The 19,280-nt window shown below is 39.7% G+C and overlaps 1 protein-coding gene across 1 annotated transcript in view; it reads left to right on the forward strand.

Moving 5' to 3' along the window:
* The window catches only part of LOC128869190 (uncharacterized), a 586,599-nt gene that overhangs the window by 554,982 nt on the left and 12,337 nt on the right, over window positions 1-19,280 (forward strand). Inside the window, exons 19-21 of the mRNA XM_054111701.1 lie at window positions 15,141-15,239; window positions 16,309-16,471; window positions 16,545-16,671. Of these exons, the coding sequence (XP_053967676.1) occupies window positions 15,141-15,239; window positions 16,309-16,471; window positions 16,545-16,671 (389 nt within the window). The remainder of the gene's footprint in view (window positions 1-15,140; window positions 15,240-16,308; window positions 16,472-16,544; window positions 16,672-19,280) is intronic.

Raw genomic sequence — 19,280 nt, forward strand, 5'->3', positions numbered from 1 at the left:
CGCCACCGTAAAATGATATCCAACTTTCTTTTGCCTAAAATGCAAGAGCTTGACTTTCATGACATGTGGTTTCAGCAAGACGGTGCCACATGCCACACAGCACGCGTAACAATGGACTTGTTGAGAGGCGAGTTCGGTGAACATTTTATTTCACGTTCGGGACCTGTCAATTGGCCACCCAGATTGTGCGATATGACGCCTTTAGATTATTTTTTGTGGGGCTATGTTAAAGCTCATGTCTATTCAGACAAGCCTGCTTCAATTAACGCATTGGAAGACAACATTAAAGCATTTATATGTGTGATACCGGCCGAAACATTGGAAGGAGTATGCCAAAACTGGATTAAGCGAATGGACCATTTCAAGCATTAAATTATGTGGACTGTACTATCGATTTAAATAAAAATTTCATGAATTTTTCTGAATTTTACGTGTTTTTTTTTAATTTTCCTATAGCTCTTGTCCGAGCTCCTTCTCCTATTTGATGTGGTTCCAAAAATGGAGGGACCAACAGTTTCAAGCCGATTCTGAACGGCAAATATTTTTAATGACGAGCTTTTTCGTGGCATAAATACACTCGGAGGTTTGCCATTGCCTGCCGAGGGGCGACCCCTATTAGAAAAAACTTGTTTTCTTAATTTTGGTATTTCACCGAGATTCGAACCAACGTGCTCTTTGAACTCCGAATAGTAGTGACGCACCAAGCCATTCGTCTACGGCGGCCGAATTAACTCGATTACCCCGGTTATATTCCAGTATAGTAGTGTTTCTATCTCCAAGAGCATTTGGTTTAACTCGTCCGCATAGAGCAAGTTGGTGTTAAGAATACCGCGCCCCGCCAGTTGATATGTCCGGACCTTCTCGTTTAGTTCTTCGTGCAGAAGGAGGATGCTATGATGTTAGCTTTGTTCGAATGTCCCTTGCCACTGAATTTATAGCCGCGAATATCTTCTCGTTGACCTTGTATTGGGGAATACTGTTCTCAATGACCTAGTTCTGATTTTGGAAAAGGTTGTTCCAGTGTGTTACATCAGGTGAGCCTACCAGCGATTTTGATGCTGAACTTATCTTGTCAATGACGCAGGTGGCTCTAGTTTCGCCTGTGCCATTTCTTCAATGCATTCAAGCGGGTAGTCAAATCCGCCAATTGCATCGTGGTTGTAACATTTTATTGTAGGTTAATGGCGTGAATCCGTTTGTACGACCCGTCTACAATCCAACCATCGCCACTCTGGATCATCACTACTGGGTCTTGCCTCTGATTCTATAAATAGCTAGTATCTTCGTTTTTCCCCCTGCTTTGTTTGCTCTTGGTCAGCATGTTTCTGCTTATCAGTTTTCTATTGGTATTCAGTTTTGCTACATGTTCTTGGATCTTCTACTATTTTATTTGAATTTCTTTTTTCTATTCTATTTTGTTATTTAATTTCATTTTGTGTTATTTGATTTTTTGTTTTACTTCACCTTATTTCATTAATTTTTGTTCTCGATTGGGGGCAAGCTTGTTTTCAGTTTATTTACCATAGTTTGTGAATTGCAAGCAAAATATTGTTACGAATTTTCTTACGATAAAATTCAAATAAATCTCTTACAATAACTCTGAGTTCGATTGCCGGATTGTTGAATAAAACAAAACACAACTTCGTCTAACTCATCTAGCGGTAGACGCAGAAAGCGTGCACTGTCTCGCTATCTGCTGTCGCCATCAAGGCTAATTCATGTTTTTGTTTTGGCCTCTCATTCGCAATATAAATTTCTTCATTTCTTTTGCAATTTTTCGATACTTGTGCGCCTCACGCAATAAATTCAATGCATTTATTCTTTGCAAAATTTGTTTTTTTTTGTGACAATATTCCACTAACTTTTCACGAACTGGCAATGAGTGACCCTGTTATTCGATTTTGGGTGTGAAGTAGCCATTTTTCAAATTCGATGACGTCACAATCCACTAAGGCACGATTTGCTCTACTTACAAGCCCGCTCTTGTTTCCTGGCGTCTGTCGTTAGATTGAAGGCCTTCCAGAAAGTGAGGAATGGATGGAGCTCAAGAAGTTGTTGACACTTCTTTGACAGTTCACCGTTTGCGTCTAAAAATTATGTTTTCTGTAGATTAACTTTGAGATCTGCTGTCAGGAGTCTCATCAGAATCGGTTCGATGTCCTTTAGATGAATGGCATCTTCCTTACTGACTAGGTAGAGAGCGGTCCGCGCGCTCCTGTACCTCATACTTTAAAAACTGCTCGTGTTATAACTCAAAAAGTTATCGACCGATTTGTTTGAAGTTTGGTGAGGCCTTTTTGTACATTACTATCGGAAGGGGGTTAAAAAATGTCAATAAAATTGCCCTAAATTCTGACTTTTTCTTTCAAAGGTTTATTTTATAATTAATTTAATACTTGTTTTTTAATTTTATAAGTTCATCCTTTTCGTTAATATGTTATAAAAAAAACCAATCGATAGATTAAGAGTAATAAATAAAGCAGTTTGGGACCTCGCACCCGAAATAATCCTTTCTTTTGATGAGAAGCTACGGGGAAAATTTTGCTTTCTGGATTTAAACAAAAAGAACACGTGTCGACGGCCAATTGAAGTTACACTGCAGCATTTTACACTGTATTCAAACTTCCATTCGCCTACAGTTTCAAGCCGACTCCGTGTTTTAGAGGAAATATTTTTATATGCACTGTTTGCGCAAGTGTATTAAGAGAAACATGTTCACATTACAAGCAACAAAAGCAATATCATTAGTATAAGGCAAGAAAGCAGTAGACAAAGTGTTCCCTAACTAAGAGTTAAGAAATGCAGAAACTTTAGTGTTCTGCCATGTTGTATCAAAATACCGCGCGGTACACACCTTATGCTGCAAACAGTCACCGTCGTAAACGCAGTCCCCTGTCAGCTGTTACGATCAAACTAATGAGAGCCACATGTAAATGAAAAATTACTTCCCTTCCGTATCGTAGTATTGTAGATTTTATCTAAGGATTTTTGGAAATTCCCGCAGAACCGTGACAGCTGATTGCTCTCTCACAACACAGGGTTGCCAAACAGTACATTTCGAAACCATTTAGAAAATAAACTTGGAAAAATTTTAGTTTTGTTAAAATAACTTAAAAACAATGTTGAATAATGTTATTTATAGATAAATGAACTATTTGCATTTGTTGGTTTTTGGCTTTGGTATATTAAACAATGAAAAATTGTAATTGATAACGCGGATTTGTGAAAAAGTGTGTAAGCAAAAATATCAATGGCAACATTGTGTAGATGCAACCAAACACATACGGACACAAACCGATGTATTGTGTAAATATGTAACTAAAAGAACGCAGTTGTTCTCTACGGGATGAGTTTTGATCAATTTTGTGCTCGTTAGGGGCTGCGGTAAGGGTCTACGATACGTCGGTCACTGTTTGCAGCATTATGCTGCTTTTTCCCACATCCGCGTTAACAGTTACAATTTAAAAACTTATTTTTCATTGTTTAATAAAGCAAAGCCAAAAACCAACAAATGCAAATAGTTCCTTTATCTATAATTAACCTAATTCAACATTGTTTTTAAGTTATTTTAACAAAAATTTAAATTTTTCGAAGTTTTTTTTGTAATTGATTTCGAAATGTACTGTTTGGCAACCCTGTGTTGTGAGAGAGCAATCCTGAGAGGAATTTTCAAAACTCCTCCCATAAAATCTGCGATACTACGATACGGAAGGGAAGTAATTTTTCATTCACATGGAGTTCTCATTAGTTTAATCGTAACAGAAAGGAGTAGGCAAAGTGTTCCATAACTAAGAATTAAGTAATGTAAAAACTTTAGAGTGTTTTGCATTTTATATCAAAATACCGCGCGGTACACAACTTATGCTGCAAACAGTCACCGTCGTAAACGCAGTCCCCGGTAAGCTGTCTTCTTATTTTTCTGTTCTTCCACCTGCTGATTGGGACCAATAAATGGATTTTCACCGGCATACATGCTTGTGCATGGCATTCAGAAATGGAGTTTTTGTTTGCGCCGGTGTCCACCAAAAACTCATGAGTGCCTTGATTTTGCTTACTATACTCTAAATATTGTATAACGAGCACGAGAGCCCCCTTGTAAAATTTATTTGTTCAACGGTACTATGTTACTTGGTTTTGCCCAGAATAACTTAGGTTTACGGCAATATAATCGCTGCTGGCACTTGAATAGTATTGATTTGCCAAATGTTGAAATTCTTCTTCTTCTTAATTGGCGCTATAACCGCTTACGCGATTTTGGCCGAGCTTAACAAATCGAATACTTTCAGAGCCAGAGCGTTTGTATCCATTTGGACGACATGACCCAGCCAGCGTAGCCGCAGGATTTTTGTTCACTGCGCTATGTCTATGCCGTAGTAAAGCTCATACAGCTCATCGATCCATCGCTTGCGATATTCGCGGTTGCCAAAGTGCAAAGGTCAAAAAATCTTACGCAGAATCTTTTTCTCAAACACTCCAAGCGTCGCTTCATCGGTTGTTGTCATCGTCCAAGCTTCTGCGCCATACGTTAGGACGGGCATGATGAGAGTCTTGTAAAGGGTTAGTTTTGTTCGTCGAGAGAGGACTTTACTGCTCAGTTGCCTACTTAGTCCAAAGTAGCACTTGTTAGCAAGAGAGATTCTACGTTGGATTTCAAGGCTGACATTGTTATCGGTGTTAATGCTGGTTCCTAAATAAACGAAGTCTTTTACAACTTCGAAATAATAACTGTCTACAGTGACGTGGGTGCCGATACGCGAGTGCGCCGAGTGTTTGTCTGAAGACAGGAAGTACTTCGTTTTGTCCTCGTTCACCACCAGACCCATTCGCCTTGCCTCTTTATCCAGTTTGAAGAAGGCAGAATGAACAGCGCGAATGTTAAGGGCGATGATGTCAATATCATCGGCATACGCCAACAATTGTACGCTCTTATACAATATTGTGCTTGAGCAATTAAGTTCTGCGGCTCGTACGATGCTCTCGAACATCAGGTTAAGGAAGTCAAACGACAGCAAGTCACCCTGTCTGAAACCTCGTTTGGTATCAAACGGCTAGGAGATGTCCTTCCCAATTCTGATGGCGGTGCTGGTGTTGAACAGCGTCATCGTGCATAGCCGTATTAGTTTTGAGGGGATACCCAATTCAGACATCGCGGCACACAAGTAACTCCTTTTCGTACTGTCGAATGCAGCTTTGAGGTCGACGAATGGATGGTGTGTCGATTCTCCTTTCATGAGTCTTTTCCAATATTTGTCGTATTGTAAATATTTGGTCGATGGTAGATTTTGTAGGTCTAAAGCCACACTGATAAGGTCCAATAAGTTGGTTGACGGTGGGCTTGAGCCTTTCACACAATACGCTCGCTAGCGGTTCTAGGCGATATTTTGAAGACTAATCCCGCGGTAATTGGCACAGATTGCAGGATCGCCCTTCTTATGGATTGGGCAGAGCACACTTAAATTCCAATCGGCAGGCATGCTTTCATCCGACCATATTTTGCATACAAGCTGATACATGTACCTTACAAGCTCCTCGCCGCCATATTTGAATAGCTCAGCCGGCAGTCCGTCGTAGCGGAACGACAATTCCGTCGTGGACGATTGGGGTATCGGGATCTTCACATTCTCTGTGACATGCGCAGCTGTTCTTACAGGAAAACGCCCCGACCGAACTTTCTGGTAGACTTTTCAGGCGTTGTTCCTATCGGTCAGCATCTCAAGCTCCTCGCACTCACGTATTTCGGCCTCTCGTTTCTTCTTTCGGATAATACGTCTACCTTCCTTTTCTAGCTCTCTGTAGCGATCCCACATAGCGCGCGTTGGGCCCGATCGCAGCGTGGCTCTATAGGCGGCATCCTTTCTTTCTGCGGCAGCGTGATATTCCTCGTCGTACCAACTGTTGTTTCGGGCTCGCCGGAATCCGATTTCTTCTTCAGCGGAGGGACCTAGAGAACGAGAAATGTTGCTCCATTGTTCGTGCATGCCGGTTTGTTGGGCAGTACTCTCTGAGAGCAAGAGTGAGAGTCGAGTGGCGAATCTTCTGGCTGCCTGCTGTGATTGCAGCTTTTCGCTTGTGAACATTCTTTGCGTAGGTAGATGTACGTGTTTTGCTGCACAGAGGCGTGTGCGCAGTTTGGCTGCAACAAGGTAGTGATCCGAGTCGATGTTGGGACCTCGGATCAATCTAATGGAGTGTCTTCCATCTATGACAACATGATCGATCTGGTTTCGTGTTTTTCGATCAGGAGACAGCTAGGCAGCTTGGTGTATCTTCTTATGCTGGAATCTGGTGCTGCAGATGTTTCGGAATCTTTGGTCGCATCGTCCTTCTCTTCCGTCGGGGCGTGGGCGCAAATTAGCGATATGTTAAAAAAACGGGCTTTGATGCGGATTGTTGCGAGGCGCTCGTCCACCGGAGTGAACGACAGTACTTGGCGACGAAATCTCTCTCCCACAACAAATCCAACACCGAATTTGCGCTCCTTTGCATGGCAGCTGTAGTACACGTCACAAGGTCCTAAAGTTTTTTTGCCTTGTCCCGTCCATCGCATCTTTTGAATGCCAGTGATGTCAGCCTTTACTCTCACGAGGACATCAACCAGCCGGGCACCTTCCCCATTAACCCTAGAACACACCCAGAAAATACCACGTAAACACACACCCGGGATACGTTTGTACCCGGGACCTTATTTTGCGTTTTTTTTAATGCTTATTCAACCGATTTCTATAATTTTTTTTTTTTGAAATGTATATTTTAATATATAACAAGTATTTTGTCTTTTGTTTCACTGGTTCCAGCGATATGGGCAAATAAAGTCAGGACATGCAACAGTGGATTTTTGTTTTTGTTGTTGTCCTGATAAATGCAAAACAAAATAATATAATTTATAATAATATACTTGTAGAGTAACAACGAATACACATTTTGGTTTTTATTTCATTGAAATATTCTACCTGGTTCAAAAGATATGTGCAAAAAGGTCGCGCAAGGTATGGGTACGTAGGTAGCAAATACACTGGTATAACTGGTTTTTGTATTTTATATGCAGCTGCAAGGGTTGTTTTCACACGAGGTGTTGTTATAAATGCTGCCTGTTGATATTTTCATTATTGTTTTGGTGCTCAAAAGTGTAAGAAGTGAAAATATAAGTGAAAATAAATATAACTGAAACTATAAATAACTGGATACGAAATGACTTCAAGAAGAAACGAATATTTATCAAGTGCAGCATATTGAAGGTAAAAAATGTAAAATAAGCAACAATGTAAACATATACTAATTTTTTTTATTATGCAGGCTAACTGAGGAACAATCTTTATTTGATGAAATTTGTGACGATGACGCTCCCTATAACTTTGACTCAGAAGATGAAGAAGAAATTCAATTCAATGACATTGAAATTGCTGATGACGATGCTGAAGTTTCGCAAAGTGCCGCAGAAGTATTACCTGATTATGCGGACTATGAGGATGATGAAGAAGACGATGAAGAAGAAGAAGTAGAAGAAAATAATGAATTACCTGCTAGTGGCGAAAAATTTGTTGCACGTGATGGTACTCAGTGGATGAAAGAACCAAATGTAAGTCGTCAGGTACTCAGACAAAATATTATAAGAGAACGTTCTGGACCAGCTAGATGCACTGAAATGTTGTCAATAGAGCAAACATTCAAATGTCTCATGAACGTTGAAATGGCTGATATAATTATGCGCCACACAAATAAGTTAGCAAAAGAAACTTATAATGCTTACAACAATGCGCATCCAAACACAACTCCTAAGTCATGGACGCCTGTGTCAATAACAGAGCTGTATGCATTTTTTGGCATACTTATTATGACTGGTGCGAACCATAGCAATGGAGAACATGTTCGAGATTTATGGAGCGTCAAAAACTATCCTTTATATCGCGCCACAATGGGAGTCAACCGTTTCTGTTCGATATTGCGGTTCCTAAGGTTTGACGATAAAAACACTCGTGCAACACGCTTACTAACTGATAAAGCAGCACCGATCAGTGAGTTGTGGGCGATGATGAACAATAATCTTGCTGCACATTACAAGCCCAGCTCATGCTTGACGATTGATGGACAATTATTTCCTTACCGTGGACGCACACGGTTTACGCAGTACATACCGTCAAAACCTGCTAAATATGGTGTCAAGGTTTGGTGGATTTGCGATGCCACAAATGCATATCCACTGCATGGACAAATATATACTGGCCAAGCAGAAACTGGTAGGGAAACGAGCCAAGGCGAACGAGTGGTGAAGGATTTGTCTGCCAAATACCAAGGAAGTGGCCGAAACATTACAATGGACAATTTTTTTACGACCTTGCCAGAACTGCTTCTCACCTGGAAACTCACGATCGTTGGAACTTTGCGCAAAAACAAATCATATATTCCTCAAGAAATGAAGCAGAACAAAAACAGGGCAATTGGTTCAACGACATTTGGCTTCAAAAATAATGTGACAATGTGCTCTTATGTTCCCAAAAAAAATAAAGCAGTAATTTTGCTTTCGACCATGCATAATGATGCTGAAATATCTGACAGTGGGAAACCTGAAATAATTCAATATTATAATCGTACCAAAGGTGGTGTTGATCGAATGGACCAAATGTTTGCGGAATATCCAACACAAAGACAAACAAAACGATGGCCACTAGCGATGTTCTTCAACATGTTGGACATTACAGCTCTTGCAGCCTACATTGTCTACGATTTGAATAACCCTATGTTGCCTTGGAGAACAAACAACAAGCGTAAGCAGATCCTGCGCAGCTTGGCTGAAGCATTGTGTATGCCCATTATTGAAGCCAGAGCCATAAATCGTCAAGTGACGCGAAATTTTTCGACTAAAATTGCTATTGAAGCATATTTCAACCGACCGCTGGAATCAATGGTGTCAACAGCAGTATCAACATCTGCCGCAGCGCGCACGCCAAAACCTGTGTCCGGATCTTGCTATTTATGTTACGCACAAGAGGAAAAACGCCGTAGAAAAACCAGAAAGCTGTGCGCCAAATGTAAGAAGCCAATGTGTCTTGAACATTCGGTCACATCAACAAATTGCTCTATTTGCCATGATTTTCCTTAGATATAAGATGCATTTTTATAATTTTTATAATAAAAGTCAATAATATAATGTGTGAAATGAAAATTTTTAATTTTTCAAATAAAAAAAGAATATAAAAATGTTTTTTTTTGATTAATATGAGGATTTTTACTATTGGGGTACAAACGTATCCCGGGTGTGTGTTTACGTATATAATGTGTTTGGAAGGCTGTAGCTCCTGAACCAATGGTCCGATCTGGTTCAAATTTTGAATTTGAACTCAAAACTAAATAATCTTCCTAGATCCGAAGTTAGCGGTATAGAGGTATAGCGGTTCAAAAGTTACAACACTTCAAAGTTGAAGTGGATACATTTGTACCCGGGTGTGTTTTCTAGGGTTAAGGGACCGGACATTCCAGGTGCATGCCCTTAATGCTTATTTCGTTTGCAGTATTCATCATCGATATAGCGAGGGGGGGATTTTTAAGTGGCGGGTCCCAAACCCAGCGCACAACCAGATATCCTGGAATGTTTCGCCTTCTCCAGTTAGCTCACTCCCAAACGAGTGTTCGGAAGCTACCCAGAAGATACGTGGGTTAATCCCGGATGTTGTGAGCTGCTTGAACCATATGCAGGAGAATCGTCTTGGCTACTCCCAAGTGAATGGCGATCAGTAACTTTCCCCACTTGCGTGGACTTCTACATATGGAACCATCCTCCAAAGGTTGAAATGCATTTCTGAAAACTCTAGCATTTGAATTTGCTACTTGTGTTGACGATATACGCCATGCCAAGATTAATATTCATGAATGCTAAGCATGCCGAATAGGCTTCGGAGACCGATTTTGGCCTTTGCACCAATAGCAGTGTCGGAAGTTACCCGTTCAACACCTTTATAAATACATCCAGTGCCCTTCTACCACGTGTTTCTGTTAAGGTTAGGATCTTCTCCATGTGGCCAATATTTTTCACTGCTAATTGTGTTAATCATTAGCAAGACCCCTTTTCATGATCAGTCATCTGATTCAGTTTCTGATCTGAGGTTTCTATGTCTCAGAAGTCAGCATAGTGTAAAGACAAAATTTCCTTTATCTTTTCAAAATGTTGTGTGACACCAAATCTACAGCCACCGCACCTCGAACCTTATACCTAATGTACCGTAAAATGCTTCACGGCTTGTGTTTCTCTATTTTGTACTTCTCTAGTATTTGCTCAGTCTTCAAGTATGAGTCACAGCCCATCCTGATCAGCAACTCTTCGACTTGTGTAAGTACCTATGGATACTGAGCCAACCTCATGTACCCTACCTTCTAGCCGCACTATATTATCAGCAAGCTCTTGAACTATTGAACTATCCCTAGCTTCAACAGACTTCAAGCTAGCCTCAAAAAATTTTATTTTGTGGAAGATAGTTGTTGTTGTTATTGTAGCAGTAATAGAAGCCCCAAAAGCGTAGGGTATACCACCGGTCCTCTTCGTCTGGCTCATCTAAAGGTAGGCCCAAGAAACATGCTGTTCGGTTAGGTCCAAAGGGAGAGGGGCGTTCGATGAGTAGGTTTTAAAGGGCATGTGAAAATGTGGTTAGTGTCGTGCGGGTTGCCTTCACATGCCGCATATGCTTGGTATGTCGGGGTCAATTCTGGATAAGTAGGAGTTTTACCTGCTACAATATCCAGAACGTAATTGTGCTGGTGTTACGCAGGTCTCACGAGGAAACTGGAGCTCTTCATCTGCTATAGGTGGTGGTTGGACTCCGATTACGGCATTCAGTGGGCGGGAGCTTATGAAGGTGGTAACCGTCTCCCGGTGAATGTCGCTTAATGTCCTTTTAAACATTGTCTGGTCCAGTATATGTCTGTTAGTTTTGTCCTGGATCTCGTCGGCGTAGTTTAGTAGGTGTCTCCTGACGTGCCTGTGAGGCGGCTCTGGCTCAAGCAGGTGTCTGCAAGGGTGAAACCTGTGGTAGCACCCTAACAGGAACTGCTTGCTGAGTCGTCTGTTATGCTCCTTCACAGGTAGCATATGGGACTAGTCATGAAGGTATTGTATTGGGGACATCAGGAGGCAACCCGTGGCTGTCGGAATGACAGTGTTTTGTCATGTCCGGAGCTTTATCCGGAGGTGAGTACAGTGGTGGTACTATGCACTCGTGGGAAACCATGCTAATGTGGGGCTGGGGCCAGATATTTCGTGAAGAGTGGGAGTAGGAGGACTTCAAGTGTATTCACTATTGGGGAAAGGAGAGTTATCGGACTATTAGATTCCCCTTCGCTGGCGGGTTTCCCAGGCACCAGCCATTGCAAAAATTGTATTTGACTGATGCCAGGTTCCAAGGTATTCTGGTCTGATACACGGAACCGACTGTGCGGGGGAGCTGCTGGTTTGTCCCCGCACTGGGGTTGGAGTACTAAGGCAGGGGATGGGTTGTGTTGGGGGATTTCTGTTGCCGTTGAGGAATCAGAGACCTGCTGGCGGGAGCAACACGTGGCCACATACCGTATGGACCACTCCCTATGTGACTTAAGGCCTGAACAGGTCTTAAGGTGGCTTCACCCGTTGCACTTATTAAACCTAATCGAGGTGGAGTTCAGGTGTAGCCGTTTATGGCATACGCAGCAATAGAATACCTCTGGCCCAGGGTTGCATTCGATACTAGCCTTTAGGAAAAAAATATTTGGACCAAGATTGCTGCGGGGAATTGCTTCTGTGACGTACGATGTGGGTTGATATACTGTTCACTAGACAGGACTAGTATGGTTGGGAAAAACCCGAGTCATTCCGGTAACGGAGAACCGGCTGCCATGGGAATGTTCTGGAAGATAGTCGTTGGCCTCTGTTAAGGAATTCTTTATCTTAAGCAAATCGGAACAAATTTTGAAAGAAGGAAGGAATCACTTACAATATTATTGCAGGAATCATTTATTTTTTACTGCCACCAGTATTACTACAGGGATTTTTCTTCAACAAATTCTTTCACTAATCCTTGAAAAGCCCTTTCAAAATTGTTACTGGGTGTTTTTGTTATATTTTCTTTATTTATTTCACTGTCCTCTAGATGTTTCACTATTACAGTTTATTGTTTAGAGAATTCCACGATCCTTTAGAAATTTCTCACTGCTTTTTTTAAATTTCACTGTTCCTTACGAAAGTTTGTTGTTGCCACATGTGGCAAACATCTTTAAACTCTAAGTGACTTAATGCAGACCGCTCTTAATAAGCTACCTAGATGGGCTTTAAATATTTAATTGGGTGTGAACTCTCAGAAAAGAAAATTAGTGCTGTTTCCGAGAAAATCTAAAATTCCACAATTTGTGAAGCCATCATTAAGTGGTGTAAGTCTAAACGTAGGAGACAGCACCAAATATTTAGCTGTAATTCTCGACAACAAACTAAATTGGAACATTAATGTAGAGGACAGGATAAGAAAATCTATTGTAGCTGTATTTTCATAGGACCTTCCTCCGAAGAAGACTCACTAGCTGTGTAGGACCATTATGACTAGACAAATATTAGAAACAGGCTTCAGAAAGTTCAACGTAAGGCGCTTCTGAGACACATAGAGGCGCTCTTAGAACCACACCCCCTGATGCTCTGAATACTATTTTCTTCTTACCTTCCGGAGACTTATTTGGCAGAACAATGCAGCTAAAACTGCTGCTTGGATTGTCGGAACTAATCAATGACGATATTTAGGTGTTGGGTACTCCGCAGTATTTTAGTAGGTTATTTAGTAAGGGAGCTCCAGTTAGATGTGATTGGGTTGACAATATACCTGGTCGGAAAAATTGCTTACGCTTCTTTACTGATAGCTCAAAATTTAATGATAAAGTTGGTTACTGTAAGAATCCGAAAGTAAGCGTTTCTTAATTTAGGGATTAAATTTCTTGGTGAGGTTGTCACTAACTCCATCATTGCTCGTAAGCGCCGGGCATTTCTAAACGAGATCCCGCAATATTTCCACATCCATTTGATATGGGTGCCAGAGCATATTAACTTACCAGGGCATTATAAAACAGCCAAACTAGCGCCTCCCTACAAACAGCGTGGTACAAGTGACATTGTCACTTCAGCCAGCACGAGATGGGTTGATAGTCTGACATGTAACGCTACAAAAAAAATTTGGCCAACATGAGACGTCAGCGAAAGGCGCTACTTAATCGGTCAAGGAAAAACGTCTCTATGTTAGTTGCTTTGATCACAGGTCATTGTCTCCTATGTCGACATGTTCAAAGATTGAACGTACCTCATTTTGACTATTGCAGAAGCTGCAAGAATAAGGGGGAGGAATCGTTCTTGAATGATACTGATGATCTTAGGGATATAAGTGTAGCCAGATCAGTGGGGTTGCACTTTAAACAAAATGGTTTAACGAGCAGGTTAACAGATACTGTGGTATCACAATGGATTGGCAACGGTTTAAGTGAGTTGGTTTAAAGACCGATTGCCACTTCTACCCACCTAGGAAAGTTTCACTGCTTCTCAGGAAGGAAACCTCGCCATTACTATAAAATAAATAAATAAACAAATAAATACAAGTTCACTGAACAAATCACCCTGCCGCATGCTATTCAGGCACTAGTTAACAATAGTCCTGATAAATAAATGGACTTTTGGCGGTTCCAACTGTTCGCCGCCTCCAGTTATGACCCTCTGGAGCAAATTTGGGTCGTCGTGGACAGAGTCCAACATCTCATTAGCAATGTTCATGCGATGCTGCTTTTGGTCGAAATTGAGCAGTTTTCGTACGAATTTTGCGGCGACCCGTCTCATGCCCAAATCATTAAAAAAAATCAAATGGCACAAGCCAATCGATATCTCTAGATCCTCAGCTCTAACGGTGATTCGACTATTGGCCGATACCCTTTTCTTCACTTCATCAATTTTTTCGTCTGTTGTTGAAGTGCTCGGGCGCCCGGCACGCTTTTCGTCATTCACATCTTCTCGGCCTTCTGATAACATTTTGTACCACCGATAAACGTTGCTTTGGTCCAAAGTAGCTTCTCCGTATGACACAGTCAACATTCGGAATGCATCCGCGCACTTAATTTTGTTTTTCACACAAAATTTGATACAGGTTCTTTGATCCATCTTTTTGAATAGGTAAAAATCGAAGACGAGCCGAAACACGTGCAAGCAAAGCAGCTGTCAACAATTTACTGAACATTCAAAATGGTCGAACTTGTCGGTATGAGTGAGAGACATGAGTACCAACATATCGCCACAAAGAAATCGAAATTCGAATATACGTAACCTGCGAAAATTCAAAATTCGCGATACTTTTTGAACACACCTCGTACGTGCAAGGTATTTAAAAGCTAGCTTATGTATATTAATCAATAAGTTCCGTTCTCACCGTGCGTCTGGTCGCACTGGACGTTTGTGTGTTGTCTCAGAGAAACTCCAACTCGTGTGAATACCTCAGTGCCTTGGGTCACCTGCCTGGCATCGTGAACAGTTATGATTGTTGTGGGAATATCCCTCAAATTAATTCCCTAAATAATAATGTCATACTTAAGGACATACTAAAGGACGAATTTCTCGGTAACCCTTTATATTTAGGTATGCACTATATCATAAACAAAATTAATGGTTAAATGCTAGACGGTATAACCATGTCTGGTTGAACGTGGTATACCGGAGGCTGCTCCGAAGTGTCTAGATTGAAATGTAAAATTCTTCGGAAATTCTTTTCTAGTGACGGTTGCCTTTTGGCAGACAATGACACAGCTACTCGTCTCATAAATTAGTATAATATCTGCCATTTGGAGACGGCATGGAACTATAAAAAATAGAAAACAATAGAAAAGCCTTTCGCGCCAGGCAATAACAAATCTTCGGATGTACTTCTTCTACATGTTTTTCTTCGTAGGGTATCCGAGACCAGCCGGTTATTATTATTAAACGAAAAAAATTACAAAAAATACACATTAAACTAAAGCAAACAAAAAAAATACATTCAAAATAAGTAAAACAATAATTTTGCACTGGTTTCTTCTATAAAGTTTTTTCCTTTATTGTTTTCCTCATAATTATTACCGTCCTTAATAAGTACTTACTCCTCTCAAATAAAATTTTTCGATTCCAGTTGATCCAGAAAATCAGGAAGAAAGCGTCGGTGAAATATCAGTACAAATTGACCTGTTCTCGCATCCCGGTACTGGCGAGCATAAAGTTAATGTTAAAGGTACATAATAATCCCGGTTTTATTTGATCCACAACTTTGCTTCGAGTGTTTTCGAGTGGTACTTTTTCCCATCTTCCGGGTTGCGCGCGATTTTGAACACGGTTTGCTACGCTGGCCAAATACTAGTCAAAAGGAGCAATGCGTGGATAGACTATCAGTGAGATAAGACCTTGCATTTAAGTATTACTAAGAATGTATTTCCCCCTTTTGCCACATGAAGCCAAGCGTTATCATGCTGAATGGTACCTGTATCCTTTGTGTTGGTTTCACCTGGTTTTAATAGTACATAACACATCAAGCTGCTCCCACCGAAATACAGAGTACCAGTTCTTTCGTTCTAATAGCATTCGTACCACTCACAACTAGTTGCTTCACTAATTATAGCTAAAAATCAAAACTTCTCACGAGATTTGGCACGAATACTAAAAAGTGCCTGTTTCTGAGAATAATTTTGTCAGGAAACAAACGTTGGAGAGAGGATATGTTCACATATTGAACATACATATGTATGTCCAAACTTACTGGCGCTTAAGCTACAACTTCACATCAGTGCTTTCAAGCTTTGTCGCTTATGCCACAAAAGATAAATTAGTGAATTTGTGTGAAAACACCTCTACAACCGAAATTCGAAAAAGTTCAGAACGTCTGAAAGTAGCCAAAGGCATATGCCAAAGTTTATACAAAGTTTTGCATAAAATTGGGGCAATCAAATGAATAGAAATGTTTGTTATTAACCTAGCATGCATTTGAAAAAAGTCTACAATAAACAAATTAAAATTGCTTAAAATAAGAAGTTTTCTTCTCATCGGTCTCATAATTTTTAGTCGTTCTGAGAATTAGGAACTTCGTTGGTGGAAGTGTTTCAATATAGTTGCACTAATCTATATTTTGAGGCACAGGCAGCAACGCCTGAAAGGACTGGTTAGGAGTTTTGGGTTTACCATTGAAACTACCTATCGAAAATGGCGGAAGCAAAGTTGTACACCTAATAATAGTACTTTTTTTTTTAGTTACTTAATTATTAGGCGAATAAAAACTTCGTTATTTTCATATTTCTTCACAATTGCAGTAGTTGCAGCGAATGATCTCAAATGGCAAATTGCTTCGGGCATGTTTCGCCCGTTTATTGAAATTAATTTAATAGGACCTCATTTACAGGATAGGAAGCGCAAATTCGCTACAAAATCAAAATCCAACAACTGGTCACCAAAGTACAATGAAACCTTTAATTTGTAAGTCATATTCTTTTATTTTCACTTTAATACATATATTTATATTAATTGGTTTTTCCTTTGGAATTCGTAGCACAATCGGCAACGAAGAGCAGCTGGAGTTTTTCGAATTACATATCTGTGTAAAGGACTATTGCTTTGCTAGAGAAGATCGCCTAGTAGGTGTTGCTGTCATACCCCTCAAAGATATATCGGAGAAGGTAAAAAATTAAACTAAAGATATGTTTACTATATAAGACGTGTAATTGTATATTGAAGACCAAACCTAAAGCTGCTATAGAAAAGTTAAGTTCGCGTGAAACAACCTCCTCACTTCTGTGAACAAACTATTAAAAGCCGTATTTTTGTTTTTGGTGCGCCGGAAAAAGTTTGAATATAATAATAGAGCAATATAATGAACCTGAATGAAATTTTCATTTTCTGTGAAGATATTTCGAGCAAAGTACTGCAGAGAACGTTAATGTATAGAGAAGTCTCAATGGCAGGAACGTATGGAATTTCGAGGGGTACTCGTCTCGCGAAGACAATTTCACCACAGATACATTTTTCAACAAAAATTAACAGTAAGGGGCTGAATTATGTAAATTTAGCAGCAGTCGATAAGAACTTGTTGGTGATTTGAAGCAAAGAATGTTAGGTAGCTTTTTAATATGACCTATATATTTGAATGTTTCCAAATCATCCAAAATTATATACATATGTTATGTCTGTCTGTCTGGTGTCTCTAAAACTTTGTTGAATCCCCTTCAACTGAATCGAAATCCTCTATAGAAAACGCTTCATTACCAGGCGTACAGGAAGATGGCATATGCAAATGTAAATTTGTGAATTTATATACATTTGCGCATATGTATATGCTGTGTGTATGCATGATGCAAAGAATAATGAGATGGCGCCCATCGTGGTCCCGTTACTTTGCGCTCAGCGAATTTGACAACTAGTTACGTGATTTTAGCTCCAGTATGGCCAGATTACCTATTTCGTAACTTGGTTTAGCATTTTTTTTTTGTTATTTTTATTATTTTTTGTCTCGGAGTTTCAGTTCATTCCACATGACATTTTTCTAGCCTATTCTAATTAAAAGAAATGTTTATAATTTTGTAAAATATGCATTTTTTAATAATTATTTAAATAATTCACTCAGTTTTATCTAGCTTTACTTTTTTTTAACATCTGGTGGCATTGCCCGCGATTGCCGGTGTTGTTGGTGTTCTTCTGCTTTCGGCAGTCAAATCTCTCTCTCGCTACTGCAGAGTTGCCTAGCTTTGGATATAAAAACGCACTAAATGCCCATTTAAAGAAAATAAAACACGAAATTTTTATTGTGTTACTTAAAGAACTTTGTATGAGTGACAAATTGTCTGTAGAATGTGCGTTTTTTTTAAATAAATGTGTTATGCTTATGTACAATTTAATTTATGAGTTTTTTTTGTTAAGCGAGACTCTTTTTTTAAGGGAACGACTTTTTTGCTATATTTACTAGATAAGGTACTCTTTTTGTAAAAATGTCAGTATGGTTTCTTTAGTATTTTCTGGTATTTTGTTGCTTATTTTTACTATGAATACACCTCTTGATGCTCTATGTCTCACTAAGGATTGATGACCGGAAGAAACGATTACACCTCTATGGTTTTAATTCGCATTCAATAAATTCAAAGGCTTTTTAAAATGTGTAAAAAGGTTTTCAATCTTAAGAAGAGTTGAGAGCGGGGCATTTAATATTTTTGCATAGCCTTAAATGGAGCCAAAAATTAAATTTGCACTTTCAAATTATCAAATTTTATAGGAGTAAAAAAATTTTCATTAGCACTAAAATCTTCTCAGAGTGGCCTTTTTTAAGCTTCTTTTGTATAATAATACAGTTTTTTTTAACCTAAAGTTTCGCTAGCCTTAAATTAAAAACAAAAAGAAACAAACACCACACTTAAAAATTGTCGCATTTTCGGTATAAAAAAGCACTAAATTTATTGCGAAGAGCAAATGGTTGGCAATACTGCACAACTCTGCAAACGTGACGTCACGTACGCTCTGATGGGCGCAATCTTCTTTCTATCATTCTTGGTGTGTATGTATGCTCAGCAGCCACAGCTCAAAATAAAACGGTAAAACTTCTCAAGAAATCCAGCGCGCATTCATAGGCGCAGCGCACATTCATAGGCACGGCATTGTACATATACACATATTTACATACATATATTGATGCATACATATGTACGAAGCCGCGGGCACTCGACTTGACAAAAATTCAAGATTTATCAAATAATTCTACGCGAAATATTCCAATATTGACTATTTTCGAATTGTCGAGAAAATTGACATTTGGGCAGCTCGTTTTATGAATGAAAGTACTTGCTCTTAGAACTATGAGCTCGAATTTATCAATGAATTTTTTGATGATGAGTTTTTGTTGCACAGTACAATAGTTGAAACTGTTCGGCACCGCCGCGACTGTTCAGCGCTATGACAACTAGAATGGTGGCCGCTACGCCTGCGTCTATGACTGCATTTTGTTCTTGTAGTCGCTAGGCATAGAATTTTAGCTTTGAACGACATACGCATTTTGAGGAATAAAGTGAGTGTCCTGTGTGTGCGGTTGTATGTACATGCATATGTGTATATTAATAAGCATTGTTTTGCTTGAATTCAATTCACATATTTATATTTGCATATGCCATCTTCCTGTGTGCCTGGTAACGAAGCGTTTTGTATACAGAATTTTTTTATTTGATCAATTGAACGTACATATATACATATATAGTCAGGGCATCAAGTGTGCATATACGCACATGCAAATACGTCGATGCATATG

This window comes from Anastrepha ludens, chromosome X, assembly GCF_028408465.1.
Source record: "Anastrepha ludens isolate Willacy chromosome X, idAnaLude1.1, whole genome shotgun sequence".
Taxonomy (NCBI): domain Eukaryota; kingdom Metazoa; phylum Arthropoda; class Insecta; order Diptera; family Tephritidae; genus Anastrepha; species Anastrepha ludens.